Below are 22,164 nucleotides of genomic sequence, written 5' to 3' on the forward strand. Positions count from 1 at the left end.
TTGTTTTCGTTTGAGTAAGGAATGAGTACATAAGAGGAAGTTTGAAAGTGACACCGACAGCCGAGAAGTTATGTGGAAGGCGGCTATCATAGTATGGGCATGTAATGCGGAGGAATGAGGGACATATTGTGAGGAAGACCTTGAGCATATTGTGAATGGATATAGAGGTAAAGGACGACCAAGGAAACGATGGATGGATTGTGTGAAATATGATATGGTTAGAAAGAATGTTACTTGTGACATGACGTCTGAGAGAGAAGTATGGAAGGAGTAGACATGCTGCGCTGACCCCAAATAAAATTGGGATAAGGGGAGGAGGATGATTATTAAATTATTTTTATTATTGAACTTACAAGTAACATAGATAATATTTGTATATAATAGTATTTTGATTGATTTTTTTTAAATTGATATAATACATTAGAAGGTCGTGCGAAACGTTTTTTTGTGTACATTTAAAGAGATGCTTCAGTTTTATAATCAAAACGTAACGTGTAGTCTACAAAGACGCATGTCTTGACCGAGTGTTGTATCGGATACATTATTATCGAAAAACTCAAAGGTAAGTTATACGTGCAGTGTTGTAACATTGAAAAATAATTTTATTTTAGTGTAAATTTTTTTTTTTATTTTCTTTGTATGTGTACAATATTAATATACATGATATTTTGAATTTGGAAAACCAGTCACATTCAGATGGCTAATCAACAAAGTTTTAAAAAAAATATATATTTTTAATTATATAATTTACATGCGATTTTTTAAGTGTTACTTTTTAAAGGTTTAACTTATAGTGGATCTAGAGAGGTTAATGAACTTTTTCTGTTTATACATACTAGGTACTTCAACAACAAATATTGTCTCACGAGTGTCAATGTGTTGTTACTTTTACAATGTGTGTATTTTTATATGTGTACATGTCTATCGATGACACTTAGATACAGCCTTATATCTCAGATATCCATAGCACATTCAGCGGTATAGTTGGTAATTAAAGTCTAATAAGTATTTAATTTTCGATAGAAATTGATGCAATTTATAAGATTTTATTTACATTTATTTTTATCCACTTAGAAGCTCGTGACTTTTTATATTCTCAGGATTAAAGCAATGTTTCAGCCAATTAGTCCATTTTCATGTAATTGCTTGTTTACTACACGAGAGATTAGATAAACATTGTATTAATTGACAAAATCGTAAATAATCGCCTTTAAATTTCATTTCAAAGTTCTTTTTGCGTCAGATTTTTACATACCTTAATTATTAAATTATTTTTTTATGTAAATTCAACGAATCAATGAAGGATTATTTTGGTAGATTACTTTACCAAACTATATGTATATTTTACACATAAAGTTTAAACCTACAACTTGACAATTTAAAAATACTTATAATAACTTAATTAAGGAAATATAATAATATTTTTTGACGATATTATATATGACTTGCTGGTCTGTTGTTGTTGTTTTTGTTGGTCTGGTCTACTTTGTTATATCTTAGCTTAAAATACTGAAAATTTCGATGTCCCAGGGTCTAAACAATCGATTCATTGATAAGTGATTAGTTTTCCCATGAAAAAATTCTCAGTAGCAAAACTGGCGAAAATCAAAGCTCGAAGATTTTGAATTTTGATTTGGAAAACATATTACGTCGTTAGTTCGCCTTGACTATTGCCGATTGTGTCTGATTCGGCATTTCTTCCGATAAAGAGGTTGTATATATGTACATATATTTAATAATTGTATATAGTGAGATATGTTGACATTTTACTGCATACGATACTTGCACGTTTAAAAAATTTTAAAAATCAAAATATTCTTAATTCAAGTGAACTCATAAAAAGTTTTTGAATCGCTTTGGAACTTATATCCTACTGAGAAGGACCAAGATACTTAATAGTTACCCGCAAATATTCGCGTAATATTTATAAGATTTTTTAGGTATTTCGAACCCTATGACAATTTTTGTTTTAATTTCATTTCATTTTAAACTAATGAAACCTTTTCTAAATGAAATTGTTAATGTCAAGCACATTAATTGTTTCTATAATCGGCCAGTAACTTTCTTCCGCTTTTTATAATGACAATACAAACAATTTAATAAATTACAATTAAGAATACTCCTTTTTATCATCTACGGCTTTAAAATAAGAGCGTGACGTCTTTTCTATATGCAGCTATCGTTCTCTCACTAAGACAAAAATCGGCTCACGCTATTAATATAAAATATACCATTGAGTTACAATACGAATTATGAAACTACAACAAACTAGTCTTTGTGAAAGATGACCGCCGTGGATAAAGCAAAACAGAAGAATATCATATAAGAGTATATCTATCGTTCCAAAACTATTCATCATATTTTGACAATTAATGAGTGTGTATCGAGATGGCCCAGTGTGAGTTGATATAGCCCAGTGGTTAGAACGAGTGCATCTTAACCGACGATTGCGGGTTCAAACCAGGCAACCACCGCTAATTCGTGTGCTTAATTTGTCTTTACAATTCATCTCGTGCAGTGCAGTGTGGTGTGTGTTCCTAAATTTCTCCTCAAAGGGAGGGGAGGCCTTTAGCCCAGCAGTGGGAATTTACAGGCTGTTGTTGTTGACAATTAATAAGGTTACATTTGTCTAACTCTTGCAGCTAATAGATTATGTCATGTAATGATAACTTCAACTAATTTGATTGCGTTGTGTGTTACGCAAGCCATGACTTGTGACGTAACGTATTGAATTAGCAGATATTTCTGGCTAATGATATGTGATAGGTTCGATTACTACACTTATATTTAAATAGCTGTTACCCGCGGCTTTGCTCGAGTTCAATATGAATTTCTTTACAAATTACTTAAAATATTACATTTATGTATGACCTCTTTGTTTACAACAGCCTATTATCCTATCACATATTTTCTCGGGCTCTTGACTATTTGTGTACCAAATTTCATTTCAAATCGTTACAGTTTTGACGTGAAATTAAGACAGACAGAGTTACTTTCGCATTTATAATATTAGTATGGAAGTATGGAAGTATGATGCATGTACAGTGAGTATATAATAACAAAACTACATCCTCTCCGATCTAAAGTAAATCCATGGTAAGGGTTCTTACCCAAAAATCCGACATAGCCCATTTGTCTCACAATTTAGAGATTATCCTGCAAAATTATAGTTTATAGATGATTATAGTACAAATACGTAATTCAAGACCCTTTCTAAATTATCATCATGATACATCAATATCGACACTCAAATTACTCAACTTAAGTTTGGTTCGAAAGTACACACAACAAATTTTGTCGAAAGTCGCTTTGACCCGGATGGAGTCGCAATTTTTACTGAGGCAATTTTTTAATACCATTGGTACTGACTGGCAAATAAGTAATCTGATGCTTAATGTAGTCACTAGTACTTATTAAATTCAATTTTAACCATTTTTTACATCGCCAGTAGACCACCAACATTGGAACTGAAATGTTATGGCTCTTGTGCCTGTATTTCACCTACGGCCATGGCATATTCGCCGAGATGGCTAAGTGTTTAGAACGCGTGTATCTTAACCGATGATCTCGGGTTCAAACCCAGGCAAGCACCACTATATACATGTGCTTAATTTATGTTTATAATTCATCTCGTGCTCGGCGGTGAAGGAAAACATCGTGAAGAAACCTGCACGTCTCTAATTTCATCGAAATTCTGCAACATGTGCATTCCACCAACCCGCATTGGAACAGCGTGGTGGAATATATTCCAAAAGCTTCTCCTTAATGGGAAAGGAAGCCTTAGCCCAGCAGTGGGAAATTTACGGGCTGTTACTTTACCTGACTTCGCTATGGCATCATTTTTGCCAGCCTATTGGCTGGCAAAAATGATGGCGCATTAGTGTGATGCAGGGAATGGTTATTATTTGCCACCTGATGGTCACCACCACCCATAGTTACACTGGCTCCTAGTATTAAATATGTTCCACAATAACGTGGAACACATTATTGCGTCACTGTCACGTGTGCAGCGTAAATCACAATCCTATCGCCATTAAAACATTGCATTGTCTAGTCCATTTGAGGTTGGGTATAGATAAAATATTTTTATGAGTCGATGACTAAGTATCGATACAAACAACAATACGGAAGATATTATTTCATTAACGTTCAGTGTATGTCTATTGCAATAATAATCTTAATTTAAAAATTTGATAAATTTAATCTTCTTATTGTCTTAATACGATTTCCATTGCTTTTTATTGATTTGTTGTTGGTTTCAAGGTTGGTTTAATGAATTTTTTTTTGCCATGACTATAGGACTCTCTACTTTAAAAGTAAAAAGTAACAGCCTGGAAACTTCCCACTGCTGGACTAAGGCCTCCTCTCCCATTAAGGAGAAGGCTTGGAACACATAAAATGCAACACCTTTGTTGAAGGCAGTATTAAAATGTATGAATGGCAAAAGCCTTAATGACTCAATCTGTGTGCTTTCACATGGTTATTTGATCGCATATCAAGCCATTATTACAGGAGTTTTGCGATCAACTCTATGTTTAAACATACTAAATTTTTACTTAAAAAAATCTCAGTAGCTGCCAGTCTTGAAGTTGGATGTGTGAACACCCATGACTCCAAAATACGTAGATATTGACGCTATTATATTTTCTATTCCTTACATCACCAATACATTGAAAACCCTAAGGGTTTTGATGTAACGTCAACTAACGTATCTGTAGTTTGGCTTACTCACCCTTCAAACTGTAACACAACAGTACTAAGTATTGCTGTTTAACGATGGGATAACTATTGAAATCAAATCAAAATAAACTTTATTCAAGTACGCTTTTACAAACACTTTTGAATCGTCATTTTACAATTAAGTGAAGCTACCACTGGTTCGGAAAGTAGATTCTAGCGAGAAGAACCAGTAAGAACCTCAGTAGTTACTCTTTTTCATTTATTTAAATTAATATATCCTGCTTGGAAGTCAACATGCAGCTTTATCATCTATAAAATCTTGTATCGAATAATATGCCTTTTTTACCATGTATTTTTTATAAACGATTTGAATTTATGAAACGGCAAAGTTAAAAATGTCTGCGGAATTTTAGAGACCTACCCAGACTTAAACAACACCACTAAGTAAAACAATTTGATCATAAACAAATAATATTAGAATAGAAGAATCATGACGATACTTTTATTCGGCTTAAGTTGTACCAGATCGTCATAATTAAATTTAAACAATATGTATTTATAAAAAGACTATTTAAATTTGGAAATTCGCACGAAATTGAAATAAAGGAGATTTATAAAAATAGACCGACACGTCTTGTAATAAGATATATTTTTCAATAACATATTATGGCTCGAATTTATGACCAGCTAAGCTTGACGTTTGACGTCCATGTGCGTCACAGCACTAAATTACTACAAGATATCATACAATTTGACGCATTTGCGATATCTATCTCATCTATATCCGAGTTTGAATACAATGTATAAAAAACTTCATTGTTTTTTAAAATTAATTTCATTTTTCACAGATGTACATAAATGAATCCCATCCTATGTATCCGTACACAGATGAGGAGAAACTTCAAATACGCAAGGAGTTTGGGATAAAAGACAACATACTAGAAGAAGACATCGATTCGATACTCGAATGGTTTTATAAACAGCCTCATTTAGCTGAAGCACCTATAAGTAAGATAATTTTTCACAATACCGATACTAATAATATTCACCATACCGTCAATTAGTATGCGTGTTATAATGTGTTCATATGTTTTTTAATACATATAAGGCTCTGTGAAGAAAAAGCTTATAAAAATCCAAGAATGAAATTGTGATGTATTTCATTCTTGGATTTTTATAAGCTTTCCATCCAAGTTTTCTTGAAAAAACTTGGTGTCACTGCCACTCCTTCCATGTGTGATGGTTGAATGAACGGTCCCATCCATATGATCCTTCAATATAAAATGGTTGAAGATAGATTTTTTAATGACATTGTCTATCTCTACTTGAAAAATTATAAATATAAATTAAATACGTGAAACTTTAATAGTTTTTGCCGTTATTTCAACAAGCAGTAAAATTCAAATTTCAAAACTCGTATCTAATTACTGGACCATATTTAAGAAATTGGATTGTTAAATATCGCAAAGATTCCCAATGCTGAAAATAAACAAAATCACACGCGGATGCTTCTTGTCAAATAATTTTAATTCCATCTAAATTTCCTACACCAGATACGGATAAGGTTCTTTTTTATATACTAATGCTTATTCTCGTTTTGCAGACCGCGATTTCGTTGAGAAGATGTTCATTTTTTCCAAGTGTTCCCGAGAGAGAACGAAGAAAAAAATCGACTACTTCTACAGGTGCAGATCTCTGGCACCTGAACTTGTTCAAACCAGAACGAAAGTTCTGTTCGAACCTGATACCGAATTATGGACGTTTTAGTGAGTAACAAGTTACAATTGAAAAACATAAAAAAATATTAAGATATGTGTAATTATTAAAAAATATACTGTATTCAAGAAAGCTCTTATGGGTAATAGGCAGTTTTGAATCATCAAATTCCAATATTTAATAGAACCTCCTGGATCTACAACAGCGCAATTTCTAAGACATTTTCTACCTCGTACAACTACTCTAAGGAACCATCTTTCGCCAGCGGCTTTCCGAACTTATACGACCTTAGAACATTCAACAAAGAACCTACATCTTTTCTAAAGGCCAGCAACTCGTCTTCAAGCAACCTAGTGTTGCACATATCCATAGGCGGTGATAGTCACTTCCATCATACATATGAGCCCTCTACATGTTTGCTACCTATAGCTTAAAAGGAATAAGATTCCTTATAACGTATCGCCGACAAGAATAGAATTTTTAAACCAAAACACAACATTTTTTTATGGTATAGTTTGGCGGACGAACATATGGACCACCTAATGGTAAGTGGTCACCATCACCCATAGACAATGACGCTGTAAGAAATATTGACTATTCCTTACATCGTCAATGTGCCACCAACCTTGGGAACTAAGATGTCATGTCCCTTGTGCCTGTAGTTACACTAGCTCACTCAACCTTCAAACCGAAACACAACAATACTGAGTACTGTTATTTGGCGTTAGAATAACTGATGAGTGGGTGGTACCTACCCAGACAGGTTTGCACAAAGCCCTAACACCAAGAAACTGTTATATTTTATAATAAGACGTTTATAAAAAAATCTTATTATTCCATTTTTAATAATTTCCTTAATAACAAATAATGCGTGGAATTGAAAAAAAATCTATTTTAATTGCGCCGAAGACGTAGAAATTCTCACGCGAGTACATTAGTATCCATTTTTTTAAAGACATTACTAGACAAAGCGTAATTATTATTATGAATTTAATTCGGTTTAAATGATCAACATACAAAGATACTTGAAATTATTATACTTATTATTCGTTGATTTCATGTACGATATGTTAATATCATTTTAAAATATAATAAAAATATTTTATATTTAATTTGATGAAAAGAAAGAATAATTTGTTGATGGGTTGTAATAATACATCCTAAAATCCTTACAACAACAGCCTGTAAATTCCCCCTGCTGGGCTAAAGGCCTCCTCTCCCTTTGAGGAGAAGGTTTGGAACATTCCACCACGCTGTTTCAATGCGGGTTGGTGGAATGCATATGTGGCAGAATTTCTATTAAATTTGTCACATGCAGGTTTCCTCACGATGTTTTCCTTCACCGCTAAGCACGAGATGAATTATAAAGACAAATTAAATACATGAAACAGCGGTGCTTGCCTGGGTTTGAACCCGCAATCATCGGTTAAGATGCACGCGTTCTAACCACTGGGCCATCTCGACTCTTCTCCTAAAATCCTTAGTTAATAAAAACTAGTGGTCGACCGCGGCTTCGCTCGACTTTTAGGGTTGATTGTCATGTTTTAGGTATAAAAAAGTATATCTCCTTTCTCGGAGTTCACGTTTGCTTCTTACCAAATTTCATCAAATTCGGTTCAGCGGTTTGGTCGTGAAAGAGCGTCAGACACAGTTACTTTCACATTTATTATATAAATATAGATTTTTTTTTTATTTTTTTTTATTTAGGAAAACAGACAGCATAGTATAGTACATACAATTAATAACATAATAATTCTAACATAATGCCAACAAAGTTTCCACTGTTGCATTAAAAATATGGAGTGAACTAAAAAACAAGTAATAAAAGTTACATATTGTTAAAGTATATAAAATAAGGTTATCAAACATGAATTCTAAGATTAACAAAAAGAAAAAAAAAGCAAAGGAAACAAAACAATAAGCTACAAATAATGTTAATGATAAATATTATTTTTTAACACTCGTAAGAACTTAAACAGATTTAAGTGAAATATATCCACATTACTATAATATTTATTATAAATATTACATGCTCTTATCAAAAAACGATTTTTGGAATAGTTGGTTTTACATATAGGTACATAAAAGGTATGTTTTGAACGGGCAGAGGTATGAGGACATTTGATATCAATGTTGTTAACCAAGTACATTGAGTCGACATAGTTATTTATAATTTTATACAGAAAAATATGATCTTTGCATTCTCTGCGTTTCTCAAGCGACAAAATATTAAGTTTATTAACGGAATTGGATCCAAATTTGCGCATTAATTACATTTTCGATAGCCTTAATATACTTTGAATATTGTGAATTCCAAACAATTGAAGCAAATTCCAAATTGGACCTTACATACGCATTATACAAAAGGTTATATGTATTTATATTTCTAAAATCACATCCCTGGCGAAATATGAAACCCAACATGCTGAAAGCTTTTGCAGTAATTTTAGTCACATGCCTGTCAAACAATAAATTTGAATCCAGGAGCACCCCCAGGTCCCTAATCTCGGTAACCCTCCTAATTGAGTGATTAGAAATTGTGTAATCGAATAAAATCGGATTTTTTTTCCTAGAAAATGTTATTATACAGCACTTATCAAAATTAAGATGCAGACCGTTAGACAAACAATATTGTTCTAAAATAAATAAATCGTTTTGTAAATTAGAGCAGTCATCATTGTTTTTTATGATTTTAAATAATTTTGTATCATCTGCATATAAAAGAATATTAGGATTTTGAAAGTTTTTTGCTATATCATTAATAAAAATGTTAAATAAAAGGGGACCGAGATGAGAGCCCTGAGGTACCCCAGATGTTATGGGGACGAAACTAGAGATATGTCCTTTGACAGAAACTGCTTGAGTTCTATCACGAAGATATGATGTTAACCATCTAAGCAAATCGCCGTGTATACCGATATATTCAAGTTTTTTGATTAGTAATGAATGTGGAATTTTATCAAATGCTTTTGAATAATCAGTATACACAGCGTCAACTTGATGTCCTCTCTCCATAGCTAAAAGTACAACATCAAGAAACTCGACAAGATTGGACTCAACTGATCTTTTGGTTACAAATCCATGTTGTTGGGTAATAAGCAGAGGTTTTATTAAAGGAAACAAAACATCGTAAATAATCTTCTCAAATAATTTTGGTATGATTGACAACTTTGATATTCCACGATAATTTTTAACATTATGCTTATCACCATGTTTAAAAATAGGAACAATGAGGGATTTTTTCCAAACAGGTGGTAATATACCTGATTTAATGGATTTGTTAAAAAGTAAATATAAAGGTAGTGATAAAGACTTACTGCATTGTTTTAAAAATGTAGGATGTAAACCATCTGGCCCACTGCCCTTTGATGAATCGAGTTTTGCGAGATATCTTTCAACGGTACTGCGTGATATGTTAAAAGTACCAATTAGGGGCTGATTATCGTGTTTGTTTAAAATATCATACTCGGCTATTTTCCCATCATCTACTTCGAAAACAGATTGAAAGAAGTGACTGAATAGATTTGAGATAGACGAGCCATCGGAACCGATAGTATTACCAAGGAACATGGTGTCAGGTATGTTGTTGCTACCTCTCTTTGATTTTACAAATGACCAAAAATTCCGGGAACTATGATGAATATTATCTTCTGCCCTTACAATAAATACATTATAACACTCTATTTCCATCGATTTAGTTCTATGTCGAAGGTCAGAAAATCTGTTATAATCGCTAATGCGACCATAAATTTTCCATCGTTTATGTACTAATAATTTCTTTTTAATCAATTTAATCAAACTCTTATTAAACTATATAGGATATTTTTTAGCGTCGTATACAGTTTTAGCTGGTACAAATCGATCTACAACACTATTTACTATTAGGTAAAACTTATCTACTGCGTTAATTATGTCGCATGTTTCAAATTGCTTCAACCAATCAATGTTATTCAATGCATTGTTAAGTGCATCATAGTCAGCAACATGAAATCGACGAACAATACGGGGCGCATAACGTAAATTGGACTCAATCAACGTAATATCCGTCAAGACAGAAAAAGACGGATGATGAGCGTCTTCAGGCAAAGATAAGGGTGTAGTTCTTTCGACCGAACAACTACAATTAGACAGAACGAGATCCAACAGTCTATTGTTGCTATTAAAAATTCCATTATACTGACCCCAGCCAGAGAAGCAAACAAAAGCAAACAGTTGCATACTTAAATTATTTTCGGACGGGTTTTGGATATCAAGTGTATTATCAGACTTATGTGACCATACAATACCTCCAATATTGAAATCTCCTACAACAATATATTTATCAAAAGGGTTATTTAACGTTAAATCTGATAAGAATTCAAAAAACGTGGCTTCAGACTCGCACTGTTGTTGATTTTGTGGGAAATAACAGCAGAAAATCCATAATTTATGTTTTCTTGAACCCTGTCCGACTGCTATACTAACAAATGTTACATCAGCACCTGGAAGAGACAAAGGCATCCTAGTGTGCAGCATGTCAACACAGAGGCTACGACGTACCGCTATAAGTGTACCGCCACCTTTACTAACACCTAGAAGTGCATAATCACGATCATTTCGGTACACGTTATAGCGTGAATCGAAAAGTTCTTCATCAAATATGCTAGGAACCAACCAGGTTTCACTTAAACAAATTACATCATAATTGGAATTTAACAGATTAGAATAGAACTGCACAGTTTTAGTGCGCAAGCCTCTGACGTTTTGATAGTAAATATAATTATTGTGTATAGTAATATTAAATAAACAATTTTTTTCAATGTACTTAGATACCAAATAAGAAATAAAACATACCTGTAAGTCCATAAATCCATACCTCATTAGGATAAACTTGTTTAAAAATATTATTAAAATAATAACAATAGTAACTAAAAATATGAAAAAGTAAATAAACTTCTTAAAAACCTCAACAAAGTAACATGATTTAATATGATAAACTAACAAATTAATAACGCTTATAAAATTTTGTTTAAAGAATCTTTGGAAGTAATGTGAATAACTGGTGAGTTGTTGGTCTTGCGAACCATAACAGTGCAATTTCGAACCCAACAGAATTGATAACATTTCTCTTTGCATTTACGTCGCGCTTCATTCAGAAGAGCCTTGTTGTAGGTGGAAAGGTGGTCATTTATATAAATAGGATTATTACTACCTGAAAATCCAATGTCACTCGCCTTCAAATTCTTTAATTTTCTTAGCGATGAAAGAAAATCGTCCTTCTTGTAACGTGCTTGCATTTTAAGAATAATAGGTCGCGATTTATTGTCAGACGAATCATTCCTTACCGCAACCCTTGTTACAAAATCAACATCCATACCAAAGTTTATGGAGTAACCGCTTTTCCGAGGGTCTTGATAATATTAACTAGGTTTTCTCCCTTTTTCTGTGGAATCCCATTAATTTGAATATTGGAGCGTCGCACCCACTGTTCATTTCTGTTACTACTCTCTGATAATTCCTTAAACTTAAGTTTCAACTCTTCGAGTTCTGTTCCAAATTTGTCTATTTTATTAACCTCCTTATCGAGATCATTTATTTGATCAACAATAGAAGTGATGGAAGATTCGATCGAATTAATTTTTGTGGACCAAAAAGTTACAGATTCTGAAAGCTTTTTAAATTCTTCAGTGATAAAGGATTTGAATGACTCCATTGTGGAATGCAAACTATTGAAACGGTCATCAAAGTGAGCAATCAACGATTTTACATCTATGATTTGAGCTTGATTATTTTTTCCTGACACTGTATTTAATTTTGGACTTATAGTATTGTTTTTCTTAGATATTTTACAAGCTGGACATTTCCATTTCGCTTTATTCATAGGCAGAATCTTTTTAAATTCACTTTCATTTATACCCACACATGAGTAATGTGACATACATTGACAAGCTGTGCATTTGATTGTTTCCTCAGGTCTTAAAATTTCGGAGCAATGCTTACAATCCATTTTGTTTATATAACAATAACAATAATGTAGGTAGATGAAGCTTAAAAGAATCAACTTTACTTAACACCGATACTTGAATTGCAGTCAAGTTAGCGTCCAAAAGATCGTAAGCGCCGTGGATTATGCGTCGCTTACGCGTTCACTTCCAACACTGCACACCACTATTGCAACTTAAAGAATAAATTTGAAATTTGCTGTTTTTATTTCAAAAAAGATTAAATTTAGATTTAATTTAACGCTATACTTATTGACTTTAACACAAACTTTAAATATTTTTCAAAATTCACTCCTTATTATCGACTTATACACTTTAAAGAATAATTATTTGCTTAGCGATTAATAGCAGCTGTTTACTGTTGTCGATTTCGATATACAGTGTGGTCCATAAGTCCTTAGATATGAAAAAAAAATATTAAAATAAAACTAATTACATTATGAATAATATTTTTATTTGAAAATAAAGCTTGATAAACGGGAATTATTTTTTGAAAATGACATCATCTAAATGTAATCCGTTACGATCACGGCACTCTTGCAAACGACGTCTAAAATTGTCGATCACTGCTCGGCACGTCACTGCTGAAATGCTTGCCATTTCTCTGCGAATGTTTTCTTTTAGGGCATCAATTGACCGTGGGTTCGTGTCATACACTTTAGCCTTAAGGTAGCCCCACAAAAAAAAATCCATCGGGGTCATATCCGAACTGCGTGGTGGCCAGGAAATGTCTCCTCTCTTAGAGATCAATTTCCTAGGAAAATGTTGACGGATAACGGGCATAGCAATATTAGAAGTGTGGGAAGTTGCCCCATCCTGTTGGAACCATGTCCTGGAGTTAAAGCCTGAAAAGTTTTGCAATTCTGGTATGAAAAACTCTTCGATCATAGCCACATATCGCTCCGAAGTAACAGTTACCGCGCGCCCTCTGCTATCCTCAAAGAAGTAAGGCCCTACGATGCCATGGGCTGACATAGTGGCCCAAACTGTCGCTTTAGGACTATGTAAGGGCTTCTGGTGTTTAAGTTTTGGATTAACGGGGCTCCAATAACGGCAATTTTGTTTACTTACATGCCCGTTATATGAAAATGAGCCTCGTCAGAGAACATTATGTTATTGAACGAAGTAAACCGATTTAACATTTCATTCGCAAAATGTTCTCTCTGAATGGCGTCAGTTTCTTTTAATTCTTGAACCAACTGAATTTTGTAAGGGTGCATAACCAAATCTTTCTTCAAAATTCGTTGTAACGATGTCCTAGATAAGTTTAATGCACTGGAACGTTTACGAGTTGACTGTCGGATTTTCACGAACTGATCGTGCAACTGCGTCGATATTTTGTTCCGTACGTGACGTCCTTGAGCGACCCAAGCGCGGTTTATCTAACGTCGAACCGGTCTCTTCGAACTTAGCAACCCAGTTTTTAATCGTTTGAACAGTTGGAGTGTCGTCAAAGTTGTGTAAACCTTTGTGTTCTCGAAATTTACGCCGCGCAACGGTTGCCGAATTGTTGTTTTGATAAAACTCGCGTACACAAAACGCACGGTCCGCTCCGGTAAAACGCTCCATTGCGACTAAATTCCCAGAAACCGCAGTAACTCCCCCCGCTTCCCCTGCATTGCTTACGCGCGCCCCGTTCGTTTTATTCAAATTTTACTTTTTAAAGGACTTACGGGCCACCTGTTACTTTAATCATAGAAATAGATGTATATACATTTCTTGGTGGTAGGGCTTTATACAAGCCCGTCTGGGTAGGTACCACCCACTCATCAGTTATTCTTCCGCCAAATAATAGTACTCAGTATTGTTGTGTTCCGGTTTGAAGGTAAAGTGAGTCAGTGTAACTACAGGCACAAGGGACATGACATCTTAGTTCCCAAGGTAGCACATTGACGATGTAAGGAATAGTTAATATTGCTTACAGCTTCATTGTCTTTGGGTAATGGTGACCACTTCCCATCAGGTGGCCCATGGCCCTCTGGGCGTAAATTGAAACAGTGGCGGATTTACAAATCTGCCGCTAGTAGGCTATTCAATTTTTGCCGCCCCTACTTTTTGCAACATTTATGATTTGTGTTCTATCGTCCTCATTACATCGGCTTTTTCCCGTTATCAGTATGATTATAAACTAGGGGATATTTCTGTCAGTTACCAGATTATTTTCAACCGACTTCCAAAAGGAGGAGGTTATCAATTCGTCTGTATTTTTTTTTTTTTTTTTTTTTTTTTTTTATGTTTGTTACCTCATAACTTTTCACTGGATGGACCGATTTTGATAATTTTTTTTTTGTTTGAAAGGTAGTGCTTCCCGTGGGGTCCCATTTTTTTTATTTTTTTTTCCGACGATGGTATCCATGTGAAAACGACATAAGTCTTAAATTTGCATTATGTATATGCGCGACAAATAGGTGAATAACTGAAAATCACGTTAACCAATTTTGATAATTCTTTTTTTATTATAAAATATATACTTCAAGGGTAGTTTGGTGAAAGTTTGGTAAGGTTCTGAGCACAGGATCCATGACAAAGTAACGGAACGGAAGGGAACGGAACAATTCTGAGGAGCACGTTAGCTATACTCGGTCGAATCTTTTATTTATAGGTTATTTGGATATTTGAGTCACCTTCCGTAATGTGGTTATGTTTATGTAATTATCATAGTCGAATATTATAATCAACTAGCTACCCACCCCGGCTTCGCACGGGTGCAATACTGATACTAAATATACTACAGAATTTGTTTATATACGACATCACATCGCAAACTTCTAAAATTATCAGTGTTTCTTTACTATATTGTTCATGTATTATATACACAAACCTTCCCCTTGAATCACACTGTCTTTTAAAAAAAACCGCATCAAAATCCGTTGCGTAGATTTTAAGATATAGGGACAGAGAAAGCGACTTTGTTTTATACTATGTAGTGATGGAACTCCTATACGGCTCGCAGTTAGGGTGCGATATGGGGCAGAATTTCTTACTATCTTTAATCAAATTTTGTGTATATGATGTGATGTCATATGATGTACGAAATATAGTTGGTCTTTTTCAAAGTTTTTTGCTGAGTTCGATTACAGCTCTTTCGAGGGATCCTTGTAGTTTACGCCGCGTGACGTATTAAATCCGCATTTTCGAAAGTCTATTTTTGCTTTATTCGCAAGTTTCCTTTGAAATTGTCCTCGAAGTAGTTTCTGACTCATATAAACGGAACGCTTAATCTATCCATATTAAAAAAAATTAGTCAACATCAGCTTCACTTAAAATCAAAAAATAAATAAAATTTTAACAAAAAGAAAAACCGACTTCAAACAAAACACTATTTTAAAATAAATGAATATGCACGAAAAAGTAATAAAAATAATTGCGTATTCAACATATTTTTTAGATTCTTCCTAAGTTAAATGAAATGAAAAATATTAGACTACTTAAAAGTCGATTAACGATTATATCATGTAGTTATAATTATTGTTATATTTGGAGTCGGTGTCAGCCAATAAAACCCTACAGTATATCTATCAAAAAAACAATACGAGAATACTTTAACAAATATGTTTTTTACAAATTACCTTTTACACAATAATATACTGGATCAATCAAGGGGCTCGTATCGCTTCTTTCTTTTGATTGTTGGGGCAAGAGCACCGTGGCTGACACCGGCTCCAAATATACCAATAACTATAACTACATGATATAATCGTTAATCGACTTTTAAGCAGTCTAATATTTTTCATTTCATTTAACTTAGGAAGAATCTAAAAAATATGTTGAATACGCAATTATTTTTATTACTTTTTCGTGCATATTCATTTATTTTAAAATAGTGTTTTGTTTGAAGTCGGTTTTTCTTTTTGTTAAAATTTTATTCCAATATGTAGTGGCGAGTATAGGGATTACGGACGTATTGTGTATACATATAATTATAAGTTTTTATTTTTATTTTCCGTAAGACAAATTTGGGCTAAATTTGCCGCCCCTCTAAATATGCCGCCCTAGGCTCCAGCCTACTTAGCCTATTGTTAAATCCGCCACTGAATTGAAATATGGGGATTATTTTTGAAGATTTTGGTGTTATATATATGTCGAGATATCAAATTTTGGACTTATCAATCGCAACGTCACATATTGTGTCCAATTGAAGCCACCAATGACCACATATCAACACAGAACCAACTTCAATAAAATCGCCCCAGCTGTGTAGAATTAGTGTTACTGTTTGTGTATACAGTGTACAGATAGTATGTAAAATAAAGATTATTATTGATGATTTAATTATTTACAGCCGTCAAGCTGCTATGTTGAAGCTGTATAATGGAAAGCGGATATCCGTTTTTAAAATAAACGACGCAGACCCAAGCAGCTTCTGCAACGAAGAAGTATACAGGAATACTATTATGGTAAGAACAGATATATTAATAAACTAGTGACCCGCCCAACTTCGCACGGGTGTAATACTGATACTAAATGTATTACAGAATTTGTTTATTTACGACATTACATTAGAAACTTCTAAAATTATCAGTATTTCTTTACTATATTGTCCATGTATTATATACAAAAACTTTCGTATAGAATCACTCTATCTATAAAATAACAGCATCAAAATCCGTTATGTAATTTTAAAGATATAAGCATAAATAGGAACGAACTGCGATGAGCGACTTTGTTTTATACTATGTAATGTTGATGATGTTTGTATCGCTATATTGAAAGCCTATATTGGTATACCTTAATATGACTGAAGATTGGAAATTAGAAATTTTCGACCAGCAACAGACCATCAGATTGATGAAAGTGCGGGAATTAAGGATGCATCTGTGTTTGTGCACAGACCTTTGCACTATATGTCCTGTGCAGTTGACTGATCTCCAAAGATGAGCCACTTGGCTGGAATTGATTGAAATTATTTGATTCATATCGAAAATATACTTGAATATTTAATGGATTTAGAATATATATTTTACAAATAAATTTAAAAATAGAATTGTCGACAAAATAAACAATCATTATCACCAATGAATACGACATACTTTTTTAAATTAATCTCCTTATTTGCAAAACACCAAAGGATGTTTTCTGTTCTTTTTAATTGTCTGTTTGTTAAGGAAAATTTCCGAAAATAGTGAAAATACAATTCAATGTATTTAATTTAATGAGTACATTAAGGAACTCTTTGTCAAAACAACAAGTTCAAATCATAAAAAAAACGTTGTAATCATTAAAATATATTTTCAGGATTTGTCGAAATCATTTTGCAGTGTTATTCTGTAAATAGATACTCGAAACTCATCAACTCAACGCTTTATATCTAAATGCGACATTTTAATAGTCAGTTATCATCATTTCAATGAGATGTGAATTCTTACAGAATAGAACTATAGTTGATATTATAAAGGTATCTTTTACACGTGCCGTTTAAGTCTGATGAACATGTATAGCTGAAATTTTGCTCCTTATAAATTAATTAGTGCCATTTTTGTTGATAATTAATGCAAAATATAATTGCTTATAAGATACACGTATGATAATAATAATAGTTATGACTTTTATAGTCATGAAAGGTCACACGGAGAAGACTTTATTATTTAAATATTTATACTAGCGGTCTGTCCCGGCTTCGCACGGTCGGAAATAAGATTTTTTTATTGTTTGTAAAAACATTTATTATTGTTTATATATTTTAAACGCAGTACCACATTATTTGTTTATATATACAATCCGAATTTGTTAAAAATTTTTTATGTTATGTTTTAATCGTAAGGGAGATGTCATCACTACATGGTATAAAACAAAGTCCCCCGACTGTATCTATCTGTCTGTTCGCAATAAACTCTAAAGCAACTGAACGGATTTTCATGAGGATAAGAAAGGTTAAGGTATATAATTTATGACGAATTATGCATGTTCAGCTAATATTCATTTCACATGATATAAAACGTAAAGTAAAGTAACAGCCTGTAAATTTCCCACGGCTGGGAATAGGCCTCCTCTTCCATTAAGGAGAGGTTTTCCAGAAGGAGGAGGAACATTTTCCACCACGCTGTTCCGATGCAGGTTGGTTGAATGCACATGTGGCAGAATTTTAATGAAATTAGACATATGCAGGTTTTCGCCGAGCACGAGATAAATTATAAACACATGGATTTGAACCCGCAATCATCGGTTAAGATGCGCGCGTTCTAACCACTGGGCCATCTCAGCTCTATATCACATGATATAATTTATTGATACTTAATTTCAGTTAGGAGATCTGCGCTTGAAATTCGACTACATGATCGGTGACATTTGGATATTTGATCTGAAAAACGCCACCCTGGGACACATATTACGAATCAACCCGACTTTAGTGCAGAAATTCGTAAACATTCTACAGGTACGTTAAAAAAACAAAACCTTTGACGATCTCCGTGGTCGAGTAGTGTGTACACCGGTTTTCATTGGTACGCCACTCCGAGGTTCTTGGTTCGAATCGCGGCAGAGTCGATGTAGAAAAAAGTTCATTAATTTTCTCTGTGGTTTTGGGTTTGTTGTACCGTCGTTACAACTAATTTTCCATAACACAAGTGCTATAACTACTTACATTGAGATCAGGATAATGTATGTGATGTTCTTCAATATTTTTTTCTTATTTATTTACTTCAACAAAAGGATTTTTAATGGATAAGGTTGCTAAGGAAAAAGAAACTGTAAACTTCGGATCCAATTTTAAAATATCGTAAAAGACTTTTAGTCGTATGCTATTGTGATTCCTTTGTACTCGAAATACCATATTTATTGCAAGTAATATTGCAAAGCACGTTCTGATGTATCAGAAATGGATTCTTTTGCGTTCAAATCCCATTGAATAGTTACGCAATTGTCGACAAGGATACCGATTAGGTATTAATTATATAGTATGATTAGTGTTCATCTGATGCAGACAGAAGTATTGTGACGGTTTTCGTAAACGTACATCTATACTAAAAATAATAAAGCATATTTAAGAGAAACAAAAACAAAAACTAAATGACGTCAACACGACTCAGTCTTGTCTGATTAAATTAATTGTAATTACAAAATTTACTTAAATATACCACCGGTGATTGAAGGTCATATCTTCTCTAAAGATATATTATATTTGTATATATAACGTATTCCATCAAACAATTCACTTCGGTTTGCGTACATGAAGCATAATATCATCCGTTTTCGAAGCTTCTTTAATTATATTTGTGTTTATTCTATACATTACATATAATCTGAAATCAGTGTCACGCTGATTGAAACCACACAAAATATATTACATATATCGTATGGTTCCTAATGATACGACACATTCAAGGTCTAGTCACGAGGGACTTAAGGCATAAATTTATTGGATAATAAAAATGTGGCGTTTTTTAGCCAAAGTATTTTTTTGCTAGCATACGCAAATATATTCACAAAGTTTCACCACAATCAGATAAATATTTTAGCAGTGCATAAAAGAGGAACATTAATTGTTATTTGTATACTAGCCGTGCCCGCGACCTTGTACGCCTTTGAATATAACACAAAAATATTATTGTAGTCTATGTTACTCCCTATTATATCAGTTATCTGCCAGTGAAAGTCCCGTCAAAATCGTTCCAGCCATTCCAGAGATTAGCCGGGACAAACAGACAGACAGACAGACCGACAAATATTGTAAACAATCGTATTTTGATATATGTAACGTGTACAAATAATATAATATTACAAACAGACACACCAATTTTATTATATTTATATATTCTATGAACAGATTTGCTCTTATGTGAACTTTATCATCACATTGTCCTTTTGAAAGTCTGATTTGAAATTTCAATCAAATTAAAAACTTTTTAAATAATCATAACATTTGGATCTTTCAGGAAGGTATTGGCATCAAGATTTATGAGATACACGTTTTGAACACGAATTCGTTGACTCAACATTTGATGACGCTTTTCAAACAATTTCTCAAACCTAAAATATTCGAACGTATCATGTTCCACGACAACGATGAGGATCTTCATAAATATGTCCCGAAAACATATTTACCCAAGGACTATGGTGGTGAACAACCTTCACTAGAAGAATTTAAAGGTATAACTCTTTTAATATAATTATACCAGATTTAAGATGTACCCACTCTGATATTAAATCCCCAAAAGCACATAACTTCTTAAATCAATTCCATGAATCATTGGAACAGTTCAAACAGCCGTCTCCTGTATACCTCAAGCCATCAATTGGCGTATATATACTTTTGCGTCTTTCATCCAACCCAAGCAATTTTTCCTTACAATGTTTTCGCCACCTAACTCAAAATGGATTAAACACACAAAAAATTTGAAGTATAGACCTGGATTGAAACCGAAGCTTCCAATCACGAGACCCTACATAGTTGTAATAATTTCAGTCTAATTTGCTGCAAAGCCTTTATATTTAATTTGCCTTTTGCGAACGTCTAGATAGGCGACCCCCATTTTTCGGTTTTTTTTGTTCTAGTTTGAAGAATGACTCAGCCAGTGTATTTGTAGTCTATGGACAGTGGTAGTCAATTACGATCAGTTGACCTATTTTTTTCTTTGTCTATGTTTAAAAAATAATACTTTTTGCTAATGCAACTGTTACAGATATGTACTCCAAAGAATTACGCGAAGATATCACTAGAAATTATCTGATAGAATGCTGTAAACACATATCAAACGAAGCAATGAGACCTGGAGATTTCAAACAAGAATACTTAGTTGGGTCCTTTAAGAAATTAGATTTAGATTAATTTCCTCAATAATGATGATTATTTGGAATATTTCTAAATTAATTTAATAAGACTAGTAAGTTAAGCGGTTTCAATGTTATCCGCTTCTGCGGCTTCTAGCGTAATGATAATTATAGTCTTTAGCCAACCTCAATGGGCTACATAGCCCAATAAATTTGTTTCAAATTGAACTTTTAGACCTCAAATTAATGAGCTCGAACAGACTTCTCAGCTTTACTTTAATATTATTTAGTGATTAATTATAAAATCTTCCATTTACTTTGTGTTAGATATTTAATTGAATAAATATATTTTAATGAACGTCTAGGTAATTTCATTACCATTTTAAACTTAAGTACATACTTAAAATTATTCATAGTCAATAGTAAAGTAAAAGTAAAGTCTATAAATTTCCCGCTGCTGGTATAAGGCCTCCTCTTTCATTACGGAGAGGGCTTGGAACATATTCCACCACGCTGTTCCAATGCGAGTTGGTGGAATGCACATGTGGCAGAATTTCGATGAAATTAGATACATGTAGGTTTTCTCACGATGTTTTCCTTCATCGCCGAGCACGAGATGAATTATAAATACAAATTAAGCACATATACATATATATATATATATATATATATATATATATATATATATATATATATATATATAGCGGTGCTTGCCTGAGTTTGAAACCGCAGTCATCGGTTAAGATGCAGGCTTTCTAACCACTGGGCCATCTCAGCTCAATATTTATTGCATATATAATATATTCATATTCTGTTACGATCAGATTTAAATCCTCGTCTTTTCGAGAAATAATTGTATTTGCTATACAATAGAACAAATGTCGCAAATAATCACAGATTATACTAACAGCTGAGCAGTTTCTAGACAGGTAGTGTCGTAACTAATGTACAGTCTGAGTAAGAAAAGGTGCGTCACCTTAAGATCTATTTTCGTGTCCTATGTATGAGCGATAATCTGCTTTGCTGATCGATAGTATATGACACTGACAGACATATTTTGTCAATTCAGTAGCAGACATTG

At 33.3% G+C, this 22,164-nt stretch overlaps 1 protein-coding gene across 1 annotated transcript; it reads left to right on the forward strand.

Annotated features, from left to right (window-relative positions):
* The first annotated feature begins 494 nt into the window (after positions 1–494).
* LOC124533243 (retinol-binding protein pinta-like) lies at positions 495–21,410 on the forward strand. Its single transcript, XM_047108448.1, has 7 exons — positions 495–562; positions 5,529–5,688; positions 6,284–6,446; positions 16,660–16,774; positions 18,619–18,750; positions 20,249–20,462; positions 20,996–21,410. Exons 2-7 carry the CDS (start codon positions 5,529–5,531, stop codon positions 21,139–21,141), a joined length of 930 nt encoding a protein of 309 aa, XP_046964404.1. The 5' UTR covers positions 495–562; the 3' UTR covers positions 21,142–21,410.
* Positions 21,411–22,164: the final 754 nt, after the last annotated feature.

Source organism: Vanessa cardui, chromosome 10 (genome assembly GCF_905220365.1).
Source record: "Vanessa cardui chromosome 10, ilVanCard2.1, whole genome shotgun sequence".
NCBI lineage: Eukaryota > Metazoa > Arthropoda > Insecta > Lepidoptera > Nymphalidae > Vanessa > Vanessa cardui.

Excerpts from the sequence above, each read along its gene's own strand:
- LOC124533243 (XM_047108448.1), top strand. The coding sequence starts at position 5,529 with ATGTACATAAATGAATCCCATCCTATGTATCCGTACACAGATGAGGAG. Across the intron at positions 6,447-16,659 it reads ACCGAATTATGGACGTTTTA|CCGTCAAGCTGCTATGTTGA; the intron begins GTGAGTAACAAG and ends AATTATTTACAG. Across the intron at positions 18,751-20,248 it reads AATTCGTAAACATTCTACAG|GAAGGTATTGGCATCAAGAT; the intron begins GTACGTTAAAAA and ends TGGATCTTTCAG.